Source organism: Triturus cristatus, chromosome 2_1 (assembly GCF_964204655.1).
Source record: "Triturus cristatus chromosome 2_1, aTriCri1.1, whole genome shotgun sequence".
Classification (NCBI taxonomy): Eukaryota; Metazoa; Chordata; class Amphibia; order Caudata; family Salamandridae; genus Triturus; species Triturus cristatus.
In genome coordinates, this window is record NC_140581.1 from 177,562,821 (window position 1) to 177,587,926 (window position 25,106).

The following is a 25,106-nucleotide window of genomic DNA, read 5'->3' on the forward strand; positions in this document are numbered from 1 at the left end:
AAAAAAACCTTGCAAATTCACTTAAAAAACCATAGGTTTCACACATGTTATAGTTAGCTGGACATTTCCCTCGGAAAAAAACAATGAAATTCCCCCGTTATAGTTAGTGTAGGCAACTATTACTCACGCGACCGCAATCCTCTGCTGATGACGTCAGATATTACATCACTGATTAAATATGTGTCTTTCTGAAAAATAAATATTTGTAATATATGTATAGCTAAAGATTAATGGAAGAAGACATGGGTAAATAGGTGTCTAAATACAGTGATGTAATATCTGACGTCATCAGCAGAGGATTGCGGTCGCGTGAGTTATAGTTGCCTGCACTAACTATAACGGGGGAATTTCATTGGTTTTTTCCGAGGGAAATGTCCAGCTAACTATAACATGTGTGAAACCTATGGTTTTTTAAGTGAATTTGCAAGGTTTTTTAAATGCTAATTCCTAACTATAACGTGTGTGAAACCTATGTTTTTTTAAGTGAATTTGTACGTTTTTTTAAATGCTAAGTTATGTATTTATTAATATTTTTTTTTTCAGGTTCTTCACCGTGTGTGCGTTGTGCATGCCGTGCGCGCACCCCGCGCTTTTTCGAAAAAAAAATAATGTTTTTTTCATCCTTGGGGGTCCTTCAGTGACCCCCTGACAAAGGCTAGGGGGTCAGGAACTGTCCACCCTGCCCCCTTTTCACATTCTCCACCTTTGTTTTTCACTGCCTCAGACTGCGAGAGACAAAATGGCGGCAGACACTTCCTGATTTCGACCGACTGGAATGTTTACTGTCATGTAACCACCAATCAGAATTACGCTCGCGCACGGCAGCGTGCACGTACGGTATGCTTACCGTACGCGCACGGTGCGCGCCTATAGATATATATGTACTTTTAACTGAAATTTTCTCAGGAACTACTGAACAGATTGACTCCAAATATTCAAAAGGCACATCCCTGACCTGAGGACTTTCTCTTTGCCAAATTTCAAATAATTCTGTTCAGCCGTTCGGGCTGTACCTTGGACTAAAGGTCCCTATGGAAAAATGCATGGGGAAAACGCATTTTGGGACCCCCCTTTTTTCTCAGCCCCCGCTTGACTAATCACCCCGAGACTTTCAGGGTCGGAGCGGAGCGCCCCACCTCTTTTGAAAAATTGCGAGGATTCGTCAACCGGCGCCAAAGTTATTCAAAATAGAATTTTCAGATTTCCTATGGAAACACGGTCCTAACTATAACTATCTACTGGCGACCGCCAGTAGATAATATATATATATTTATTTATTTAGGGCCTAGTTTCCATAGGAAAATCTTTTCTTATTTCACCAATAACTTTGGCACCGTTTGATGAATCTTCCCAAAATGTTCAAAACTAGTTTGCCGCTCACTTCAGCTGCGGTCTTGAAAGTTTTGGGGTCATTCGTCAAGCGGGGGCCGAGGAAAAAAGGAGGGGGGCAAAATATGTTTTCCCCATGCAATTTCCCGTAGGGATTTTAGACATGACTGCAGCCGGAACCGCTGAACGGAATTGCACCAAATTTAGCAGAAAGCTAGCTCTTGGCCCAGAATTGTGATTTGGTGTAATTAGCAGTTTTTTAGATATTAAAGGAAAAACTAATTTGTTTATCTAGAGGTCCGGACTATCCGTAAATCTAACTGATCTTGTGCAGTGATCTGATTGGCTGCCAGCACTTCAACCTGGAAGTGTTTACAGACAGTTTAAGGACTCAGCCAAATCCCAAACAAAAACGTTATATAAAAAAAAAAGAGAAGGGGGCAGGGTAGGAATAACCTGACACCCCTAGGCCTGCTGGTGGGGTCCCTCAGCGACCCCGCCAGGGCCAAAAGGCATTTAAAAAATATATTTTACTGTGATAATCGAGATTGATTCGCGTCTTCGCGCAAAAATAAGCGCAGACTCCCACACTTGTTTGTATTTCAGCCACCGAGTAGGCCAGGTCCCGGGTGCATTGTGAATTGAATAAAGTTGTAAGAGGGGCACGCTCCACCCCTGTCCTTAGGCTCTTTTGAGCCCCAGGGATCACCACATTCCCGGGGCTTTATGTAAATAATATAGTTAAGAGGACGTACCTCTATTTGGTGGAGATTCACCTCTTTGTAGTCTTGTCATCTTCTTCTGACAAGGACTCATGTAATCACAGATTTGTGGATGAAGACGCTGCAGGAACAATTACATTGACAAAATTATGTGCACACAAGGTAACTGGAGATATTACCTCGTGGTCCTTTATGCAGCTGTAGTGTAAAATATTCGCTAGACATTTACCAGACAAGGTAGCACTTACAAATTAACCAGAAGAAAGTGCTCCAGTTGGGTAGACATTTTCGGCAAAACTGTGTCTCTTCTAAGAAAAAATGAAGTTCTATTTTGGCCCTGATTTTCATTTCATAGAAATTAAACCTCAACAGGAAGCACTTACAAATATAAACACAACAGGTGCCCCAGTTGATGCGCCTTTTCTGTAAAGCACAAATGATCCCAACTTCTTGGACTTTGCAAAGGCACAGCAATTGTGTTTCTTCTCGTATTCCACGCTGAAAAATTATATAAAATCCTAAATGGAGGTGAATGCATTGTTGATCTTTTGGAGCGCAATCTGATCTGCTCTGTTGTCACTGTGATGAGTGGTTTCTTTTGTTGTCTTCTGGTGAGAGCATAGTTCATGGTTCTTCCTTTCAAATACCCTAAGTATACAAATGCTTAAAATCCATAGTACCGTTCACACACCCACTCACATACACACACACATGCACTCACAGACCCACACAGGCACTCACAGACCCACACAGCCACTGAAAGAACCCATATAGCCACTGACAGACCCACACAAACACCCACTCACTGATCCACCAAGACTCACACACCCACTCACTGACTCCTAGCACCACTTACACACCTACTCACACACCCACTCAGGCACTCACACACCCACTCAGAGACTGACATAACAACTCACAAACACACCCATAGAGCCACTGACACCCACTCATAGACCCACAAGTCACTCACACACTCACAGACCAATAGTGCCACTCATAGACCCAGACAGGCACTCAAAGACCCATAAAAACACCCATACACCTACTCACAGACCCACAGACACTCACACACCCAGTCATCGACCGAAACAGCTACTCGCACACCACTCACACACCCACTCATCAACCCATACAGTCACTCACACACTCACTTATCGACCTGTACAGCCACTTACACACCCACTCTCAAAGGTTACAGTTAGAATATAAAATAAAAAAAATTAAAAAATTAAAAAATGTGGAACTTCACTGACAAAAACAAAAAACACAGGGTCATAATAGTTAGGAAATAGAACCTTAGAAATTCACTGCAAAATACAAAGGTTACAGGGACGTTATAGTTAGGGTAAGATTTCACTCGTACAAAACCATAGAAACTGGGCACTTCTAGTTACCTGAATGAACTATAACTTATGCTACCGTAATGCACTGCTTATGACCTCACATAATACATCACTCATGACATGGTCAGTGATATCACTGATGACATCTCAAATGACATCAATCTTGTACTAGTGAAATCTGAGCCTAATTATAACATCCCTGTAACCATTGGTTTTTGTAGTTAATTTCTTAGTTTTTTTAAATTCTATTTTCTAACTATAATGTTCCTGTAACCTTTGTTTTTTTCAGTGAGAATATATATATATAATCCAAGTAATATATATTCCATACAAGAGTTTGCTTCATCTGGATACCATAGCCCGTAGACAGTTGGTGCGTTATGCCGGCGAAGCCTCCCGGCCGTAATATTCACTCCAAACTGAAAAACAGATGAAACGCACTCTCAGGAGATACAGCCAAGTGCAGTTTATTCGGTTACGTGTTTCGACAGCATAGATGTCTTGCTCACACAGTGTACAATAAAGTTCAGAAACCTTTAGTAGCCAAAGAGTTGACATGAAAGAAGGACTAATGTCGGTAGTATGGTTATCCAATGCTGTCAAATATGGGGGCCATATTGGAACTATAAAAAGGTCTCTATATACAATTCATGCGGTAATCACAAGTAACAATATATATGTATTGTGAATTAATGGAGGTCATAAAACTATCTTTTTATCTTTTTTTATAAAATGTTTTAACCTCAAAATATTCAAAGATCTGCAATAAAAATTATATTTGTCAAGTGACATAAGATATTGCATTCAATTCTGTATACCCAAAATTACCGAGGTATCGATAACACGGTATATCCACACAGAATGCTTACAATTATGGGTTGATAACGTCATATTACTAGTGTATATACCTGATAGTGGTAATTCAAAACTAAAGCAAAAAATGACAGTATATCAACACAAAATACTTGAAATTATAACAGGGATGTGGAATTCCTATAGCCCGACGCCCAGGACATATTGTTTGGGGTGAAGGGCAACAAGTTTTTATGTGTGTTTTGTCCTTGGGACAAGTAGGCCCAACCCCCTGCAGCACAAACCCTTTAGCTGCCAGTTTGCAGTACCACATTATGGATCAGGGAAGGGCACTGTCTGCAGTTAAGGTAATATTTGTGTCCATGTGTTAATGCTGTTTGAACTTGTATTTATGGTTCATTAATTGAAAGCCTTTATTATTAGGGTCAGCGCTCTAAGTAAATGTTGTAAGCTCCGACTGCACTACTGACAGTGGTTCCAGTATAAAAATGTGTACACACGTTTGCAAAGTTTAGCAATATGAGGCTATGTATAATGCTTCCAGAATGCTCTCTGATTTGATGCAAATATTTGTAGAAGCTTGAAAGCAAGATTGATGATTCTTTGCTTTCAAAGTAAAATGTTCATAAAAAATGAAAGCAGGAAAAAAAATATTTTGCTAAACGACTGTAAAATTTCCGGTATCATTTCTTTGCAGCATCATTTAGTAACATGTGTTGATGCATGCTAATATTTCCTAAAAATATTCATAATGGAAAATCAGTGTAACCAGTTTCAAGAAGATTATGTGAAACAAAAATAAAGAAGCATTGGCAAAGCCAATAGGTCTGAAACTGGTGGTCAACATTTTAATGTTGTCAATGTGTGAATTGTTCTGGCATGGGTTTTGTAAAACCTTATTGGTGTGGGAGCTGCTGGGCCCTCACCATTATAACAAAACATTGGCAAAAGGAAAAATAGTTTTTGGTCTCAAAAAGCACACACTGCCACAGTAGTTAGTGTCACTGAACAAAACAATTTTGTGTGCCAATATGCTCCTTGTGAAAGAGCAGAATGCGGTTACTCACAGTGAAGCCAGCCGATACAGAGAGAGAGACAGAATTTTAATAAAACACAAAAGGTCATGGTCAACGCCAGACCAAATTAGGAGCCCAATTATTAAAGAAAGTCTCAAAAGTGCACCCATGGCAAATATGCATGTGTAGAATTGCTCATGCGCCCATCTGAGTGTTTGCAAGTCCCCTTTCCCCCCAACCACTTTTTTCCCAACTCTGGAAGAAGGTTTATGTCTGCCATTGTCAGGAGTAAATTTCCAACATTTCTCAGTATGGGAAAAGATTAGAGAACAGTTGTTGAACATCCTTAAAACATGCAAGTTAGTTGGTGTGCACAGACTCAAAAGGGCATTCTAACCTTGGAGCTATTGCTTACCACTACCTTCAGCCCCAGTATGTAGATCTGCGGAAACGTGGCAACATAATGGGATTGCAAGTATTCCAACACTACTATGGTATCAGCCCTGGCATGATCAGAGAGGCTACATCAGAGCTCTTATATAATGGGATTGCTGCCATAATTTGGCACTGCACTACATGGCATAAAAGGGACAAGTGGATTTTGTTACAGGACACGTAGATTTTTGAAGCAACCTGCCCCATGGACAAGTAGATATTTTATTAAATTCCACACCCCTGTTATAAGTTGATATCATCATAATACAGGTGTATATACCTAATAGTGGTAATTCTAAAGAACAAAGCATTCGTGAAATTTATATACCAAAGTGGTTGACCGTGTTAATATCGATACCATTGTATATTGAACAGATTTGTTTTTAAGTGTCCCATCATAAAAAGAGTCATCATGACCTTTAATGATAGCTCCCAACAGGTACAAAAAATCCTAGTCGACAAATGGGATATTTTGACCAGTGATCCTATCATTGGACAAAGCATGAAAAAAAGACCCAGTATTACATACAGAAAAAGTCGAAGCCTTAGAGATTTACTTGTACGTAATGATATTACACAAACACCATCTAGAGGAGAACATAATCTTAAAGGTTTCTTTCCCTGTGGACATTGCAGGGCATGCCATAATAGTCACATGGTACAAGAGTTCACTATGCCCGGAAAAGACAGATCTAGACGTATCAAGCAATTCCTTACATGTAGTACTCCATTCATTATATACGCCCTAGAATGCCCATGTAAGCTCAGATATGTAGGCAGTACTACATTTATGGCAAAAAAAAGGATACAAGAACATCTATGCGCCGTAAATAAAAAAGATTTCCATTACCTCATAGCGCGACATTTCCAAGAATTCCACCTTTCTAACAGCTCCTTACTTAGATATTTCATTATAGAACAAGTACACAATAGTTCTAGAGGAGGAAATAGAGTGCTTAAATTGCGCAAACAGGAATCCAAATGGATATTAGAGCTCGAGACTAAATACCCAGGGGGTCATAATTTGGACGAGAAACTGAGCACCCATCTACATGAAGATTGAGATCATATCTGTCTTGTAAATAATAGTCCTCTCTGTATTCAATATTATCCATAACTGAATTTGTAGTTATTTTTAATAATTTCTCTAATATTATGAACATGTGTTGTATAATAGAAATTTAGGTGAATTTGAATAATTTCTAAAATATATTGTCTTCTTTTTTATCGAAGGAAGGAAGGGACCCCCGGTATCCAGGGATGGCTATTTCTGATATGGGTTCCCTACCCTTTTCTTCCTTATTTTGGGTCTACACTTCATTAAGATAAGACTTTTGTCTTTGACACTTTTTAAAACTTTTTCCACTACCTGTTGTATAGGAACCTCGTCAAATATGGGCTTTATGGATTTAATTTAACTGTGGTCTCTTATACCTCATGTTGTATGAGAATGGATGGGCAGTCTGTTTTCAGTGTTTGTTGTAAGCACTGTCACTTTAAATAAGGAAGGAAATACCAGCACGTCATGTGATCAAGGCCTCTAGGGGCTGAAACGCGTCATGGCGGATTTGCACTGAACTTGCTAAATAAACAAATATTGCACAAAAGAAAACTGGAGTCCGTTTCCTTATCTGTCTCCAAGCGATTGGGATGCTGATGATTCGGTAATTGTGGATGTTTGTCCGAGACGGCTTTCTCGGACGTAACAGACCCCCTCTCTAGCAGGGCTATGTGGCGGAAAGCCGATACCGGTGAAACTCCAGAAGTGAGAAGTCTCCGAAAAGGAATAGCCACACAACCCCCTGACGGCGGTAGCAACGACTACAAGCGGTGGTGAGCAGTGGGACCCAGGTCGGAGGACGAGGGAATCCAGTGCGGACACACAAGGTACGAGTTGCCCATCAGTGTCTGGTGAGTGGTGTGCGAGGCGAGCAGCAGCACTGTTTCATTGTTGCTCGCATCAATACTATTATTAAAGCGCTCAGTATGGCCGCCGATGTACTCCGGGGGAGAGGGGAAGCTGCGGACGAAATGTTTGTGGAGGTAGCGAGCGCACAAACACCCGCTGATACGGCGACTTTCAGCGATTGTAGTGGCACTCCTAACCTAAGAGAACTATACAGAAAACTCGAAAAACATATGCGCTCGGAGCAAGCTAAGTGGTGGAAGTGGGTAGGGTCCACCGCGGTTTGAAAATAATGCTTGCTCCGAGCTATGACAACCCCAACCCGAATATGCTTCGGGACTGGGGTGAATGCAATTTGGAATTTTCAAAGAGGTTAATGAAGATCCTCATTGACTACGCTGAAATCGACAGAAAGGATTTGCAAAACGAAATTGACCAACCCAATGTAACAATTCGATCCATAGACGGCAGTGAAGCAAGTACCAAGTTCAGAGATGACATGATTGTGCGCCTTAAAAAGGATGAAGATGTAATAAAGAAACGCAAAGTCTTCAAGTTTCAACGTGATAAAAACGATTACAACCAAGGCCAGATATTCACGTTCGCACGCAAATACGATGCAGCTAAATCAAATTATAAAAGAAATAATGTGCTAAAGGAAGGAGGCGCAATGGCAGGACCCAGTAGTGCGTTAACAACAGCATCCTCAATATCTGACTTAAGCTCATCTGTGGAGACTAAGTCTGAATCAGAGGGCATTTCAAGCTTGAAAGCAAGATTGATGATTCTTTGCTTTCAAAGTAAAATGTTCATAAAAAATGAAAGCAGGAAAAAAAATATTTTGCTAAACGACTGTAAAATTTCCGGTATCATTTCTTTGCAGCATCATTTAGTAACATGTGTTGATGCATGCTAATATTTCCTAAAAATATTCATAATGGAAAATCAGTGTAACCAGTTTCAAGAAGATTATGTGAAACAAAAATAAAGAAGCATTGGCAAAGCCAATAGGTCTGAAACTGGTGGTCAACATTTTAATGTTGTCAATGTGTGAATTGTTCTGGCATGGGTTTTGTAAAACCTTATTGGTGTGGGAGCTGCTGGGCCCTCACCATTATAACAAAACATTGGCAAAAGGAAAAATAGTTTTTGGTCTCAAAAAGCACACACTGCCACAGTAGTTAGTGTCACTGAACAAAACAATTTTGTGTGCCAATATGCTCCTTGTGAAAGAGCAGAATGCGGTTACTCACAGTGAAGCCAGCCGATACAGAGAGAGAGACAGAATTTTAATAAAACACAAAAGGTCATGGTCAACGCCAGACCAAATTAGGAGCCCAATTATTAAAGAAAGTCTCAAAAGTGCACCCATGGCAAATATGCATGTGTAGAATTGCTCATGCGCCCATCTGAGTGTTTGCAAGTCCCCTTTCCCCCCAACCACTTTTTTCCCAACTCTGGAAGAAGGTTTATGTCTGCCATTGTCAGGAGTAAATTTCCAACATTTCTCAGTATGGGAAAAGATTAGAGAACAGTTGTTGAACATCCTTAAAACATGCAAGTTAGTTGGTGTGCACAGACTCAAAAGGGCATTCTAACCTTGGAGCTATTGCTTACCACTACCTTCAGCCCCAGTATGTAGATCTGCGGAAACGTGGCAACATAATGGGATTGCAAGTATTCCAACACTACTATGGTATCAGCCCTGGCATGATCAGAGAGGCTACATCAGAGCTCTTATATAATGGGATTGCTGCCATAATTTGGCACTGCACTACATGGCATAAAAGGGACAAGTGGATTTTGTTACAGGACACGTAGATTTTTGAAGCAACCTGCCCCATGGACAAGTAGATATTTTATTAAATTCCACACCCCTGTTATAAGTTGATATCATCATAATACAGGTGTATATACCTAATAGTGGTAATTCTAAAGAACAAAGCATTCGTGAAATTTATATACCAAAGTGGTTGACCGTGTTAATATCGATACCATTGTATATTGAACAGATTTGTTTTTAAGTGTCCCATCATAAAAAGAGTCATCATGACCTTTAATGATAGCTCCCAGCAGGTACAAAAAATCCTAGTCGACAAATGGGATATTTTGACCAGTGATCCTATCATTGGACAAAGCATGAAAAAAAGACCCAGTATTACATACAGAAAAAGTCGAAGCCTTAGAGATTTACTTGTACGTAATGATATTACACAAACACCATCTAGAGGAGAACATAATCTTAAAGGTTTCTTTCCCTGTGGACATTGCAGGGCATGCCATAATAGTCACATGGTACAAGAGTTCACTATGCCCGGAAAAGACAGATCTAGACGTATCAAGCAATTCCTTACATGTAGTACTCCATTCATTATATACGCCCTAGAATGCCCATGTAAGCTCAGATATGTAGGCAGTACTACATTTATGGCAAAAAAAAGGATACAAGAACATCTATGCGCCGTAAATAAAAAAGATTTCCATTACCTCATAGCGCGACATTTCCAAGAATTCCACCTTTCTAACAGCTCCTTACTTAGATATTTCATTATAGAACAAGTACACAATAGTTCTAGAGGAGGAAATAGAGTGCTTAAATTGCGCAAACAGGAATCCAAATGGATATTAGAGCTCGAGACTAAATACCCAGGGGGTCATAATTTGGACGAGAAACTGAGCACCCATCTACATGAAGATTGAGATCATATCTGTCTTGTAAATAATAGTCCTCTCTGTATTCAATATTATCCATAACTGAATTTGTAGTTATTTTTAATAATTTCTCTAATATTATGAACATGTGTTGTATAATAGAAATTTAGGTGAATTTGAATAATTTCTAAAATATATTGTCTTCTTTTTTATCGAAGGAAGGAAGGGACCCCCGGTATCCAGGGATGGCTATTTCTGATATGGGTTCCCTACCCTTTTCTTCCTTATTTTGGGTCTACACTTCATTAAGATAAGACTTTTGTCTTTGACACTTTTTAAAACTTTTTCCACTACCTGTTGTATAGGAACCTCGTCAAATATGGGCTTTATGGATTTAATTTAACTGTGGTCTCTTATACCTCATGTTGTATGAGAATGGATGGGCAGTCTGTTTTCAGTGTTTGTTGTAAGCACTGTCACTTTAAATAAGGAAGGAAATACCAGCACGTCATGTGATCAAGGCCTCTAGGGGCTGAAACGCGTCATGGCGGATTTGCACTGAACTTGCTAAATAAACAAATATTGCACAAAAGAAAACTGGAGTCCGTTTCCTTATCTGTCTCCAAGCGATTGGGATGCTGATGATTCGGTAATTGTGGATGTTTGTCCGAGACGGCTTTCTCGGACGTAACAGACCCCCTCTCTAGCAGGGCTATGTGGCGGAAAGCCGATACCGGTGAAACTCCAGAAGTGAGAAGTCTCCGAAAAGGAATAGCCACACAACCCCCTGACGGCGGTAGCAACGACTACAAGCGGTGGTGAGCAGTGGGACCCAGGTCGGAGGACGAGGGAATCCAGTGCGGACACACAAGGTACGAGTTGCCCATCAGTGTCTGGTGAGTGGTGTGCGAGGCGAGCAGCAGCACTGTTTCATTGTTGCTCGCATCAATACTATTATTAAAGCGCTCAGTATGGCCGCCGATGTACTCCGGGGGAGAGGGGAAGCTGCGGACGAAATGTTTGTGGAGGTAGCGAGCGCACAAACACCCGCTGATACGGCGACTTTCAGCGATTGTAGTGGCACTCCTAACCTAAGAGAACTATACAGAAAACTCGAAAAACATATGCGCTCGGAGCAAGCTAAGTGGTGGAAGTGGGTAGGGTCCACCGCGGTTTGAAAATAATGCTTGCTCCGAGCTATGACAACCCCAACCCGAATATGCTTCGGGACTGGGGTGAATGCAATTTGGAATTTTCAAAGAGGTTAATGAAGATCCTCATTGACTACGCTGAAATCGACAGAAAGGATTTGCAAAACGAAATTGACCAACCCAATGTAACAATTCGATCCATAGACGGCAGTGAAGCAAGTACCAAGTTCAGAGATGACATGATTGTGCGCCTTAAAAAGGATGAAGATGTAATAAAGAAACGCAAAGTCTTCAAGTTTCAACGTCATAAAAACGATTACAACCAAGGCCAGATATTCACGTTCGCACGCAAATACGATGCAGCTAAATCAAATTATAAAAGAAATAATGTGCTAAAGGAAGGAGGCGCAATGGCAGGACCCAGTAGTGCGTTAACAACAGCATCCTCAATATCTGACTTAAGCTCATCTGTGGAGACTAAGTCTGAATCAGAGGGCATTTCGAGTAAAGTGAAGGTACGAAAGCACACTCTGGTTGAGGAGGTGGGTTTTTTACGTGAGGAAAGACATCAAACGTTACGTCCAAGAAACACAAAGCCCAATCTCAACACAAAAATAGCAGAAACAACAAGCGAAAAGAAAGAAGGAGAAGCAGGTGCAAAAACAAAAGCGAACAACAGGGGGTGGAGACGCAATTAGCACAAGAACCCCCAGACAACAACAACAACAATGCCATTATCAACCTTTCATAAATGGTATTGGATAAAGCTGAACAGCAACTGCTTTCCTTAGGACTGTCCTTTTGTCCAGAAAATAATTTTGATTAGCCGCAAACTCGAGATGACATCTATATGTACATCAGGAAGCACAAGCTGCAGAAATATCATCATGGCATGACTAAGAGAACTGAAAAGATAGTATCTGCTCCCCAGAATGATTATAACAATCTAGCAGCCTCAGACGTCAACACTCTGGTCAACTTACATCATTTAGAGCATGACCAAGGGATGAATGAGCTGAATCCTACCCAAACAACTATGGATATTGAAGCAGTGGTAATTAATGCTATTCCTACTACAGCATTTAAACCAAAATCAAAATTCGTCCCTGTAATGCCAAAGGACTGTGACATATTTCATGATATTGTAACATCAGACATTAAGAAATTGAACCTTAGGATGCAAGCTGAAACTAAGGTACATAGGAAGCGTCATCAGTGGAAATACTAATAAACTAATAAAGAAATGACGGGACAATGACAACATAGTTGTGCGTGGTTCGGACAAGGGGGGCAATGTAGTGATCTGGCCACTTAAGAAATATCAGGAAGAGGCTCTCCGACAACTATCAGATCGTGATTGTTACAGAAAAAGCAACCAGCAAACAACTAAGGCAGTACAAAATGATTTATTCACCAAGTTACTAGCATGGAAGAGCAGGGGTCTTATAAATCAAGATGAATTCAAATTTAAAAAAAATGAATATCCGGTTTTGCCAATCATGTATTTGTTACCGAAGGTACATAAAGACTTTCTTTGCCCACCAGGCAGACCCATAATTTCGTCCAAGCAGGGCCTGTTGGAAAATGTATCAGTGTATATAGACTCTTTTATTACAGGAACATGTGAGAAATCGCCCATCGTTTGTACAGGATACAACAGACTTTTTAAAACAAGTTCATGAGTTTGAATGGTGCAGTATCTTTTTGGTTATTGCATTAGATGTATCCAATTTATATACCTCAATTAGACATGACGATGGTATTCGAGCTTTGAGCTACTTCCTGGGAAAAAGACCCATGTAGTTTTATACACATAATAAGATGCTTATTGATTTAATAAGATTTTGCTTGTTATAACAACTATTTTATGTTTGACCAGACTGTGTACCATCAGAGGCATAGCTATGGGAGCTAGCTTTTCCCCTAGCTACGCCTGCTTACACATGGGATGGTGGGAGCAAATGATTTTACCTACTGATTTTGCAGAGAATTTTAACAACAATATAGTGAAATGGGTCAGGTTTATTGATGACCTTTTTGTGATTTGGCGTGGGGACGAATCCAGTGCGGAGGAATTCATTTCCAAACTGAATGTTAATAATCCTAACTTACATTTCACTCATGACATTAGTGATCAGTCCATCACATTTTTGGATGTGGAGGTATTTATTGCAAGCGGTAAGTTGGAAACCAGATAACATCGTAAGACAACCGCCGGCAATACAATACTCCACTCATCAAGTTTTCATCCGAAGCATACCACATGCAGCATCCCCTATGGGGAAATGCTGCGCATTCGATGAATTTGCAGCAGGGATGAAGACTTAGAGATGGCCCAACAACAGTGTAAGAAAAGATTTTGTGAAAGGGGTTATGCTGATCACATCATAGATGATGCCATAAAACGCACTAGAATTATCTCCCGCAGCGAGATCTTGAAACAGCTCAGGGGCCAGATGTAGGTAAATCTGAAATACCGATTTCTTAATAGCGAATTTTACCGATTCGCTATTAAGAAATCGGTATTTCCTATGTAGGTAAAGATTCGGTAAAAAATACTGAATCCTTAATATTCCTTATTACCGAATCGGAAATTGATATTGGGTAATAAGGAATACCTACCCATTCATTTCTATGGGCTTGGAGGCCCATAGGAATGAATGTGAAGACATTCACTATTAACGATTCGGTATTGCCGAATCGCTAATAGCGGGAGCACTTTCAAGGGTGCCAGGGTGTCAAAAGGACACCCTGTTGCACCCCTGAAATGTGCATGTGTGCACATGTGGCACACATACATGCCATAAGGGCATGAATGTGTGCCACATGGCACTTAACAAAAAACAAAAAAGTGATTTTGTAAAGGAAATTGGTCATTACCACCAACTTGAAGTTGGTGGTAATTACCGATTTCTTAAGGCTCAAAAGCACTCTTTAATGTGCTTCCTACATTGCATCTAAGGAATCGGTATTACCGATTTCCTTAAATGCAAGAGCAATAAGGAATCGGTATTTACCGATTCCTTATTTACTGATTTCTTACCTACATTAGGAATGGCTAAATACCGGTCGGTAACGCTGAAATTTACCGAATTTCGGCGTTACCGACCGGTATTTAGCCACCTACATCTGGCCCCAGATCTGCTAATAAAGGCCCGCGAGCAATTGCCAACACAGAGACTTGCAACACAACTAATAATAGCCCGAGGCTCATTCTCACTTATAACTGACCGAAGGACAGTCTTTATAGAATACTAAAGAAGAGCTGGAACCTAATTCAGAGCGACCCCATTTTAGGTGACCGTATACCTAGCTCACCTATTATCACTTATAGAAGGGCTCCAAGCACCAGGGATCTGGTAGTTAACAATAGCCCGGAAATGAAATCTAAAAGCAATTGGTTATCAAACCGGAAAGGTTTTGTCAAATGTCAGTCATGCAAGGCCTGTAGTTATGGGATTAATAACACCTAATATATCTCTCCATTCAAGGACAGGCCATGCAATATTGACAAGTGGTTGACTTGCTCTGAATAACATCTACTAGGGTCAGATATTTACGCTGATCTCTAATAAGTTTTTCTGGAAGCATTTAGACATTGATTGGTGTGTAACAATCTCACAATCGATAAAGTTTTTATAGATACAAGTGGAATAATTTGTCTTATTGAAACATTATTATGTCGTCCATGTAGTTACTCCACCCCGGGATTTGTTTCCAAAACAGTTTTTAATTATACATAATTGGGTACCAGGAGGTGGTATAACAATTATACACTTGAATGGGGTTTTGCACTAGGCACTTATCGATGGTATACAGCAGCAGCATATAATTTTAAATTGCTTAATTCGCACATAGGAACGCGTCATTTGCACAAAAAGTATTTATACTGTAATTTAGAAAACCCAGTAAAGGTTATCCAGTTCAAATGTGACAAGAATTTGCACTGAGTATTTGCGTTTTTTGCACATTGAATTTGCGCTATTTTGCACAAGTATAGATATGACCATTAGGTGATGTCTCTTTTTGCACTATTTGCACAGTAAAAATGATGTTTGGAGCAGTTTTAACTACATTAATCTGTTTTTCAATGAAATTTAAATGCAAAGGAGTATTTTTCGTTTGTTTAACTTGGGATACCAAAGGGGATGATGGACGGAGCGTTTGAGCAAATCAAACACTCACCCCCAGTCAACTGATCTGGGTTTAATCGATCATCATTCTTTAGCTCACTCCACCACCCCAGTTCAGACATGGCCATATGCAAATCAGTCTGACCCTGTGCCTCATGGGAACAGTCCAGCCCGAACTGCTAAGCCATGTCTTCCCTGGACCGGAAACAAGCATCCTGGGACCGGTTTCGGGTTCATAACCCTCTTCAGCCAGGCTATCTTTAATCCAGTGGCAAAGTGAGCAAGGGACCCACGTCTGAGCATACCCTGCCAACTTAGGGCGAACAAAGCGATACCAAAGGGGATGATGGACGGAGCGTTTGAGCAAATCAAACACCCACCCCCAATCAACTGATCTGGGTTTAATCCATCATCATTCTTTAGCTCACTCCACCACCCCAGTTCAGACATGGCCATATGCAAATCAGTCTGACCCTGTGCCTCATGGGAACAGTCCAGCCCGAACTGCCAAGCCATGTCTTCCCTGGACCGGAAACAAGCATCCTGGGAGCGTTTGAGCAAATCAAACACTCACCCCCAGTCACTTGGGAAAGGCGTTAGTAGTTTCTGTTCAAAGTTTTTAACGAATAATTTAAATGGGGTTCTAACCTTTATTGTACTTCAAACTAGACCATATGGAGTGCGACGCATTATGTTCTTGTGCTAATGGGTATTTGAAACCGTTATTATAATAACAATATTTGTATTTAACAGCAAGCTAAATGTTGTATGAGAATGGACGGGTAGTATGTTTTCAGTTTTTGTTGTAAGCACTGTCACTTTAAAAAAGGAAGGAAACACCAGTACGTCATGTGATCAAGGCCTCTAGGGGCTGAAACGCGTCATGGCGGATTTGCACTGAACTAGCTAAATAAAAAAAATATTGCATGAAGGAAAACTGGAGTCAGTTTCCGTATATGTCTCCAAGCGATTGGGATGCTGATGATTCGGTAATTGTGGATATAATATATATATATATATATATATATATATATATATATATATTTGTTACAGGGTTCTATTTTAAGTCCCTACCTCCATTATTTTCTAGGCAGGGAGTTACATTACCTGTGGTTGGCAATGTTTGGTGCTTGATGGCAGTGTGTGGTGCTGGACTTACACCAGGTCTGAGCTATTACTGTTTAGAGTCCTTTTTGACTGTTGTAATTTATTTGGCTCCACCCCCGGTTTTAGGGGGTGGGGACGTGTAAGTGATCTGTAACTGGGGGTGTGTGTCTGAAAAGTTTCAGCGCTCCGTCCATCATCTCCGTGTGTTTGCTTTGTTCGCCCTAAGTTGGCAGGGTATGCCCAGACGTGGGATCCTTGCTGGATTCAAGCTAGCCTGGCTGATGAAGGGTGTTACCCAGAAACCGGTCCCAGGATGCTTGATTCAGGTTCAGGGAAGACCTGGCTTGGCAATTCGGGCTGGACTGTTCCAATGAGGCACAGGGTCAAGACTGATTTGCATATGGCCATGTCTGACCTGTGGTGGTGGAGTGGAGTGAGCTAAAGAATAATGATGGATTAAACTCAGATCTGTGACTGGGGGTGAGTGTCTGAAAAGTTTCAGCTCTCCGTCCATCATCTCCTTGTGTTTGATGTCTAAGTCTTCTCTTGGTAGTACATGTACATCAAAATGTAAAAGTAAAGTTACATGTGTAGATTTACTCACTAGCAAATTCACCTTTTTGAATAGGTCCTTTATTAACTTATTTTTTATATAAGGCGCTTCATACTGCAGATTTAAGGTTTCTAAGCATTGTAAATAACTTATGGGCCAGTTGCCCATGTTATTGGTACTTACTCCGTTTATCAGTTCCAGAATGATGCAAAGTCAAATTGATCTGCCTGGGATTCAAATCGTGTCCTTGAGATCACACCAAATATCTAAAGCAAGAACTTAATGTGCTGAAACACGTGCTCATTGGATTCCAGAATTCCTTCCTGAAAGTCAGGCTGTCGATGCAAAAGTTAATTCTTCTTTCTTTTCTCAAGACAATTAAAAGAAATCATGTGGAAAGTACATTTTTTATGAAGCCTGTACACCAGATGCTTTATTTTTGTTTCGTATCGGATGCCTACTACTCTTCGGAAAGTAAGCTACTCTCCAATATTGAAACTAAATTTATCGGGTTGTCATAGTGTTAAGAATAGAAGTGAAATAAATGCATACAAAGTAGCAGTTATTGTGGTATGTTAGCACCTTGAATGTAACATTGTTAGCTTGACAGCCCATCAGTTAAATGGCCATCTGATGCCCTGGGGTGCCCTGTGCCTGTGGATTAAGACTTGCCTCTACTCCTTTATTGTTTTGTTTGATTGACGTTCACGAACTATAAGTTTATTTATCCCATCAGCGAAGTGAGGGGTAAATTGAACATTCCATTGCAGGTAATAAACATCTAGATCTCCCTCCTGGGCCTTTATTACAACAGTTTGCGAACATTGTCTGCACCTTCAGGGTACCGAAGGGGCAGCAGACACTTGTACGACCCCTTCTGTAATACAGATAACCCTGCCCTACATACAAGTCCTGGGCAAACCTGAAAGGGCTTTCCCCTATTTACATTGGGTGTGCGAATGAGTGAAACATTTTGCCTCTGTGCCTGGGCCGTAATATGGTCACCGGTACAGAGTTCAAGAGGCCGTCAGGATGCGCACTCCTTGTGGTGCACAATCATGGCTGCTCCTGAGGGCAGCCCTCGGGAGAGGCAAAAAGGGGTCTAATGTACACCCCCAGAAATCCCCCTGCAGGTAGGTGCAGTCACTCAATGCATGTTCTTGCAGAGGGATCGCTATGCCTCCTTTCAAGTGCAGGTGGGGTTCCGCCTGCACAGTGAAAATCTTTTGCGTACCTCCAAACTTTCTCCTGGAGTTCATGTCATATATTTCAGATTGACTTCTACTGTAGCCCACTGTGAGCCCTATTATATTGATGAATTTGTGAACTTCACTCAGCTGTGATGAGTTTTCATATGTCATTGTCCATTGCTTATCTAAAAACCTACATTCATAATGATGACCCATTATTACCAATGGTCGAAACGCCGTCCACATATACAGCAATTGGAGCTTTATCGGGATCTAATAGCCCAGTGATTCATTATACGCTGTATTGACACTGTTACTTTGAATCAACTCATGTGGCTATATTGTTAGGTTTTCATACTCACTGTAAAGTTCCCTTATTTTTCACCTTGTGAGCACCTATGAGAACCGAGAATTTTGATGAAGCAGGAAATTACTTTATTTAACTGCAACGAGAGTGCTTTTTTCTTTTCTGTGCAATTTGCTTTTGCTCCTGAACAATTTTTGGTGTATGTATTTGTTGCCATTTTTGTTGCTTTGAGTTAACCATTGCTTTTACCGCATGGGATCAGTGTTCTCCTTATGTGTTAATTGATCCCGATTCCAGGTGGTTTATAAAAGGGCAGCCCCTTTTTTTTCATAGCTGTTTTCTGAGTTTTTTTGGATCTTAATGGCATACATCAAGCACAAATATCACCTCGAAATATCTTTGAGTTAATGCATGTTTTGCGGATAGCAGAACATGGAAACGCATTGAGGCAATTACTGCCCATGGGCGGCTCCTCTGTTAAGGCAGAGGAGCATCGCCCCACTAAACAATTGTCCCCAGAGATGAAAAAAGAAAATGGTAATAAAGTTAATTTATTGCCATTTTTTTCCTGAGCCGAGCTTCAGGATGGGGGCTGGCTTTCTGCTGCTGCTGGTGCTGCTAGGAGGACCTGTCCTGAAAGTTCGGGCTGGACTGTTTCCATGGGGAACAGGGTCAAGACTGATATTCATATGGATGGGTCTAAACTGGAATGGCATGGTGAGCAAAAAAAGATAGATTTCGGCCCAGATCTCTGTACTGGGGTGAATGTATGACATTGTTCTGCATTCTGTCCATCAGTTGTTCTTTTTGCATTTGTCACCCTGAGTGGGTCCCGTGCTCTCCATTTATTTATTTATATAGCGCTTGAATCGACCCCCAAAGGGGTATCTCTGCGCTTCGGACGGGCAACAGGAAAGCAGAGCTTCTACAGCATAATCAGAGACCGAAGAGAGTAGTCTTGAGCTGCTTTCTGAATTGTAGGTGGTCGGGCATTGTCTCAGATGTAGAAGGAGCTTATTCCAATAGAGGGGACCGAGGTGGGAAAGAGCCTTTCCACCCAGTCTGGCTTCCTCGACTCGGGGAACCACAAGAAGAGACTTAGATCCCGAGCGAAGGGACCTAGAAGGCAGGTAAGGTGTCAATTTCTCGGGAAAGATAGGCGGGGCCGAGGTTGAATAAAGCCTTATGGATGATGCAACAAACTTTGAACTTAACCCGGTCGCGTATTGGAAGCCAGTGAAGCTGACAAAGAAGAGGGCGGGAGGCAGTCCTGGAAGGGGCGTTGAGGACCAATGGTGCCGCAGTGTTCTGGACTACCTGCAGTCTGCTAACCGAGGACTCATTAGCAGAGACCAGCAGGCCATTGCAGTAGTCCAGACGGCTTAATATAAGTGCCTGAGTCAGGGTCTTCCACATTGAATCGGGGAGCAAGGGAAAGACTCGGCGTAATAAGCCCAGCGTATGGAAACAGGAGCCAGCTGTCTGAGCAGCGTGCTCCTTCAGTAAGGGCCTGATCCAGGCGAATGCCTAAGTTCTTAACAAGGGATTTTGGGGCAGGGGGAGCACCAAGATCGGCCGGCCACCATTCAGGAGTCCATAATAGGGGGGCAGCATGATTGCAGCGCCAGGCTTGGTTACCACAGGTTTCTGGAGTCTGCCTGCATTCCTGGAGAGAAGGCCAGAGCGAGGAGGTTGTCGCATCAGGAAGCTCAGTGGAATGATATTTTTTGTTTACCTATTTTTTATTTTTGTTCCCCCGCCCTACCATCCTCCTTACATGCCAGCTGCCACACTGTGTTTCTGAGCGCTGTTGTCCGCAAAAAATGCATTAAGTTTGAGATATTTCAAGTTAACGTACATGCTCAAGAGTGAGCATGTACTCAGAAAGAAGTGCACAGACCTGTTTTGCGTTATTTCAGCAGTGCAGAGAAAATTACATCATGATAAAGCCTTAGGGGCTTTATTACACATAGGGCGCACTGTCCATGTTTCCGCCCAGGACACCTTTTTAAATGGGGACAGTGCGCCTATTGGACAGCATGGGCACAGGTGTGCATTTGACATAAAAAATATTATCTCTTCCCTACCACCTTAGCTGAATGCTACAAAGCTGAATAAGAAACTAAACACACACAGCTGTTTCTCTGTTTTTCTCCACTTCACTTTGGTTGATCAAGGTACTTTCCTCATTAAAGCAAGTGGTGGAACCAACACAGAATGTAGCTGTGAAACGAGAGCTCGAGTAACACATCACTCTTGCTGCTGAGTTGCCCCTTCCCTGTTATGTGGTGGAAGGCTATGGGTGTTAATAGGCGTGTTGCCATGAGCTAGGGCCAATAAGGGGGTAAATTACCCCTCTTCCATTATGAGCTGTATCTTGCGGCGAGGGTCCATATTTACAGAAAAGGGTCATTAACAACCATTATTGCCTGCACCTGCGGGCAATGACCTGTAATCGGTAAATCTGTGTTTTTTTAAATCCACTGAATTATAAATGAGATCCTTTGTAGTTGTATTTCAGATGTTTGGAAGTGATGCTAAGTGAGTGACACTGTCCCAGATGCCGGCTTTGAGTAGTATTTACAGGGGCCCCTATGCCGTGTCACTGGCTGCATTCATCTTGATCTACTCTCTATCCCACTAAACAAAACGTATATTATTTTTCAGGAAGAAATGCGCACGGAAGCGCGTCGTAAGAATCTCCTCATTCTTATTGTACATTATTTGATGCAAGAAGGGTAAGTGGCATTCTGACGTGTATGTCTGTTGGGGGAACCTTTCGACTTTTGAAATGCTGCTGTTGCATGACTTTTCCAAATTCATCCATACTCTTGGCAGCCTAAATTAGTTTACAAAAAGTAAATATATTGTTCTTTATTTACTATGAATGTTTAGCATCTGCTAGAATTATTTTTCAAGCCATCTTTCCATCCATCTTATTTTTTAAATTTTGATAAGCATTAGATATCCTCTATTGTGTGACCTTGATTTACCGGCTACCGGAGGTGACATCAGAGTAGAACCGGAAATATACCGGTGATAAACAATGTTACATTATCTTTTAGTTTTACTAACACATTCACTCCGTGTATCCTGCTGCTCGTCCCAGTTGGGGGCAATCCTACCCCTCGCTCCTCTAAAGATGTATGCACCCTCCAAGTCACATCCTCCCACCCATAAACAAACCCTTTGAAATCCCTTCCAACATACTCTCTTGGCTGTTCTGGTAACCAGGATGATTATAGTACTATTGACCATTCGTGACTGCCTCTGCTACCTACGAATGGTACAAATGATGCTCTCCTCCTTCCCCTGATATTCTTAATTTACTATAAGTACTACTGATGCTACTGTTACTACTGGTACAAGTACTAGTAGCCCCAATAATATTTATTATTACTTCAGCTACTGGTGCTACTAGCAGTTTTTATTTTTTACCACACTGCCAGTTCTGCTAGTGCTGCCACTGCTGTATGTAGGAGTACCCTGAACACTACCGGTGCTGTTCTTGATTGCTTCTATTAAAGTCACTGGTACCAGTACTATGGGTACATCTCTAGCGGTGCTACGACAAACATATCCAACCAGTGCTCCTTATTTCTGGTACTTCGTTTTATACAATTACTACTACTACCACCACTGTCAGGACTACTACTGTTTGTGCTGCTATTGGTTGAGGTACCGTTCATACTAGAACTATTAATACATGCACTGCTAACACTACCACTTGCGCTACTGTTGGCACTACTATTAGTGGGACTACCAATTCTAGTACTACAGCTAGCAATGGTATAATAACTACTGCTAGTAGTAGAAAAACAAGCAAAAGTAGTTGTAGTATTGCTGGTATCAGTGGTAGAATAAGTAGAGGTAATAAGAGTAATAGTAGTACCAGTGTACAAGCAGTATTATTGATGGTAGGAAGGAAGGTTGTGTGAATAATAATTTTAGAGTATAAATAGCAGTGAAATAAGCAGCAGCAGAGCTAAGAATAGTGGTTGTTTGTGAGTCAATGGAATACCCTTACTGAGAAACTATTTCAACGAAACCGTTTATTGGAAAGTTTCTGAATGAATGGCATTTAGCTTTTCATAGAAACCAATTAATAGAAAGTCTTTTTGTTCGAAATTGACGTTTGCAAGCTTACGAATTTTAAAGGTGTGAATACAACGGTTGCAGATCATATTTCAGAAACTGTTTTGTCAGAGGTATTTATTTTAGTGTTTTACTTCAGGAGACATTATTTCAGAGTTATATCTTTTACACGGTCAAACAATTACTTTGAGGCTTTTAGTTTACTGACCCCTCAGTACCCCTAAACGCCATCCATCCCTGGACCCTCATAACCCCTGAACACCGTCAATCTCTGCCCCCCAAAAGCTCCTCACCACACCCAAACTAGGACCATCCCTGAACCCTAAAAGCCCTTTCTACACCTAAACTCCACCCATCACAGAAACCAACAAAATACACTACACCTAAACTACACCCATCCATGACCACCATAATCCTTGAACCCTAAAATCCATTTCTATCCCTACACTTCACCTATCCCTGAACCCTAAAACCCCTCACTACCCCTAAATTTCACCAATTCTTGAACCCCCAAAACCCCTTTGTATGCTTAAACCCCACCCAGCCCTGACCCCTTAAAACCCCTCGCCACACCTTAACTCCACCCATCCATGACCCCTAAATGCCCCTCACCAACCCTAAACTGTACCCATGCCTGAACCCTAAAAACCCTTTCTGCATCTAAACTCTACCTATCCTAGAATCCTTAAAACCCCTCACCACTCTAAGGTTCAACTAATCTTGAACCTGAAAATCTCTTTACCACCCCTAACTGCTACCCATCCCTGAACCTTAAAAACCCTTACCAGCCCTAAACTCTGCCCATCCATGAACCCTAAAACCCTTCAACACCCCATACACTCCAGCCATTCCTGAACCCTAAAAACACTTTAGACCCCTAAACGCCACTCATCAGAACCCTAAAAAACCCTTACAATGCCTAAACTCCACTCAACCCTGATACCTAAAACAAAACCCTCACCACCCATGAACTCTAAAAACCCCTGATCACTCCTAACCATTACCCATTCTTAAACCCCAAAAACTGTCACTTGTTCTAAATTCCACCCAATTTATTTGTATTTTCTTAAAATTGTCTTACCTCAAAATTTGATTTTCCTTAATTAGGTTTCCTCCAATGTGGTTTCTCAGTTTTAATTTTTCCACCAATTCACACACATCAGGGAATGGTATCAACAGTGTAAGAACTAAATGCAATCCTAGTAGTACTTGTAGTGTTCACAACAGTAGTGTAATAGTTTTAGAGATAGAAAAGGGAATTGCGTTAGGGCTGCTTGGTGCAATAAAGTGAGTGACGGAGCAGCGTGTGTGGTCACTGCATGACAGGGGATTGCCTCAGAAGTTTAACGCAAGACAAGAACATGTCATCAAAGTCCACCAGCCTGCTACTGCTGAGGAAGAAGGTCTGGCTCCACCGCTGATCCCGTGAGTGCTGTTGTGGAGGCCAGGGCCTGAGCCGCTACAATAAGGGAGGAGATGGTGCCTGTGAGGCTGGAGGTGCTGTGAGGAGAGCTACTACAAGCCCACTTGGACATTTATAGTGACAGAGGAACATCAGGTTGAGGAGCTTTGCCCGGTGGGTGGTTTTTGCTGCTCACCAGTACCTGAGCTTGTGAGCACTGGAAAAAGAAAATGAGAAGGTAAGTCAGTTTTAAAATATGCCCAATATGATCTCCCAGCTCTCTCTCAACCTCTTCATTAAATCTAAGATACTCAGCCTGCTGTGACAACATAGCATCAGATATTAGACTAAAGGCATGAAAAACAGATAGTCACTCACCGTACAAGTACCTAAAACTCTGTACTAAAATCACTTACTAATGCAATGCTAAACCTAATGTGATTAAAGTAAAACCAGATAACATATACCCAGATAGGACAGACAAAGATGCCCTAATGAGTGCGTGTTAATCGTCATAACTGCTCCTGCTGTGGTAGAAATGACAGGAGATCAGGGCAGTACATTTCTAGCTTTGATTGGGCAGTGGTTGTAAAACAGGGGAGAGAGGGAAAAAAACAACCAAAAACAGGCAAAACTCACCTTTGATTTAGTCTTTCCCTCCAGACCATTGCAAAAAACTGTTGAGTATAGAATGTCAGGAGCTGAAGATGCTTGAATGAACTCTGGTGATGCAGGTGAAAAGGCCTGCTTATTAAACATGCAAAAAATATGGCACACAATAGATGGCAAGATTGACACCATGTATCGACCATATGAAAAACATGACAACCATGCAGAGTGGCTGGATATGCTGAAAGACGCATTTCAGACATTGAAAATACTCCAAGGTGATGGATTTCATCCAGGACAAGAATAAAGACTTTGAGGCAAGTTCAAGATGTAATAATAT

General features: G+C 41.3%; 1 protein-coding gene across 2 annotated transcripts in view; it reads left to right on the top strand.

Moving 5' to 3' along the window:
- KATNAL2 (katanin catalytic subunit A1 like 2) overlaps nt 1-25,106 on the top strand; it is a 296,166-nt gene that overhangs the window by 47,677 nt on the left and 223,383 nt on the right. For both annotated transcript variants that reach the window (XM_085629413.1, XM_085629423.1), the window contains exon 2: nt 21,328-21,398. In XM_085629413.1, the coding sequence (XP_085485539.1) occupies nt 21,328-21,398 (71 nt within the window). The remainder of the gene's footprint in view (nt 1-21,327; nt 21,399-25,106) is intronic.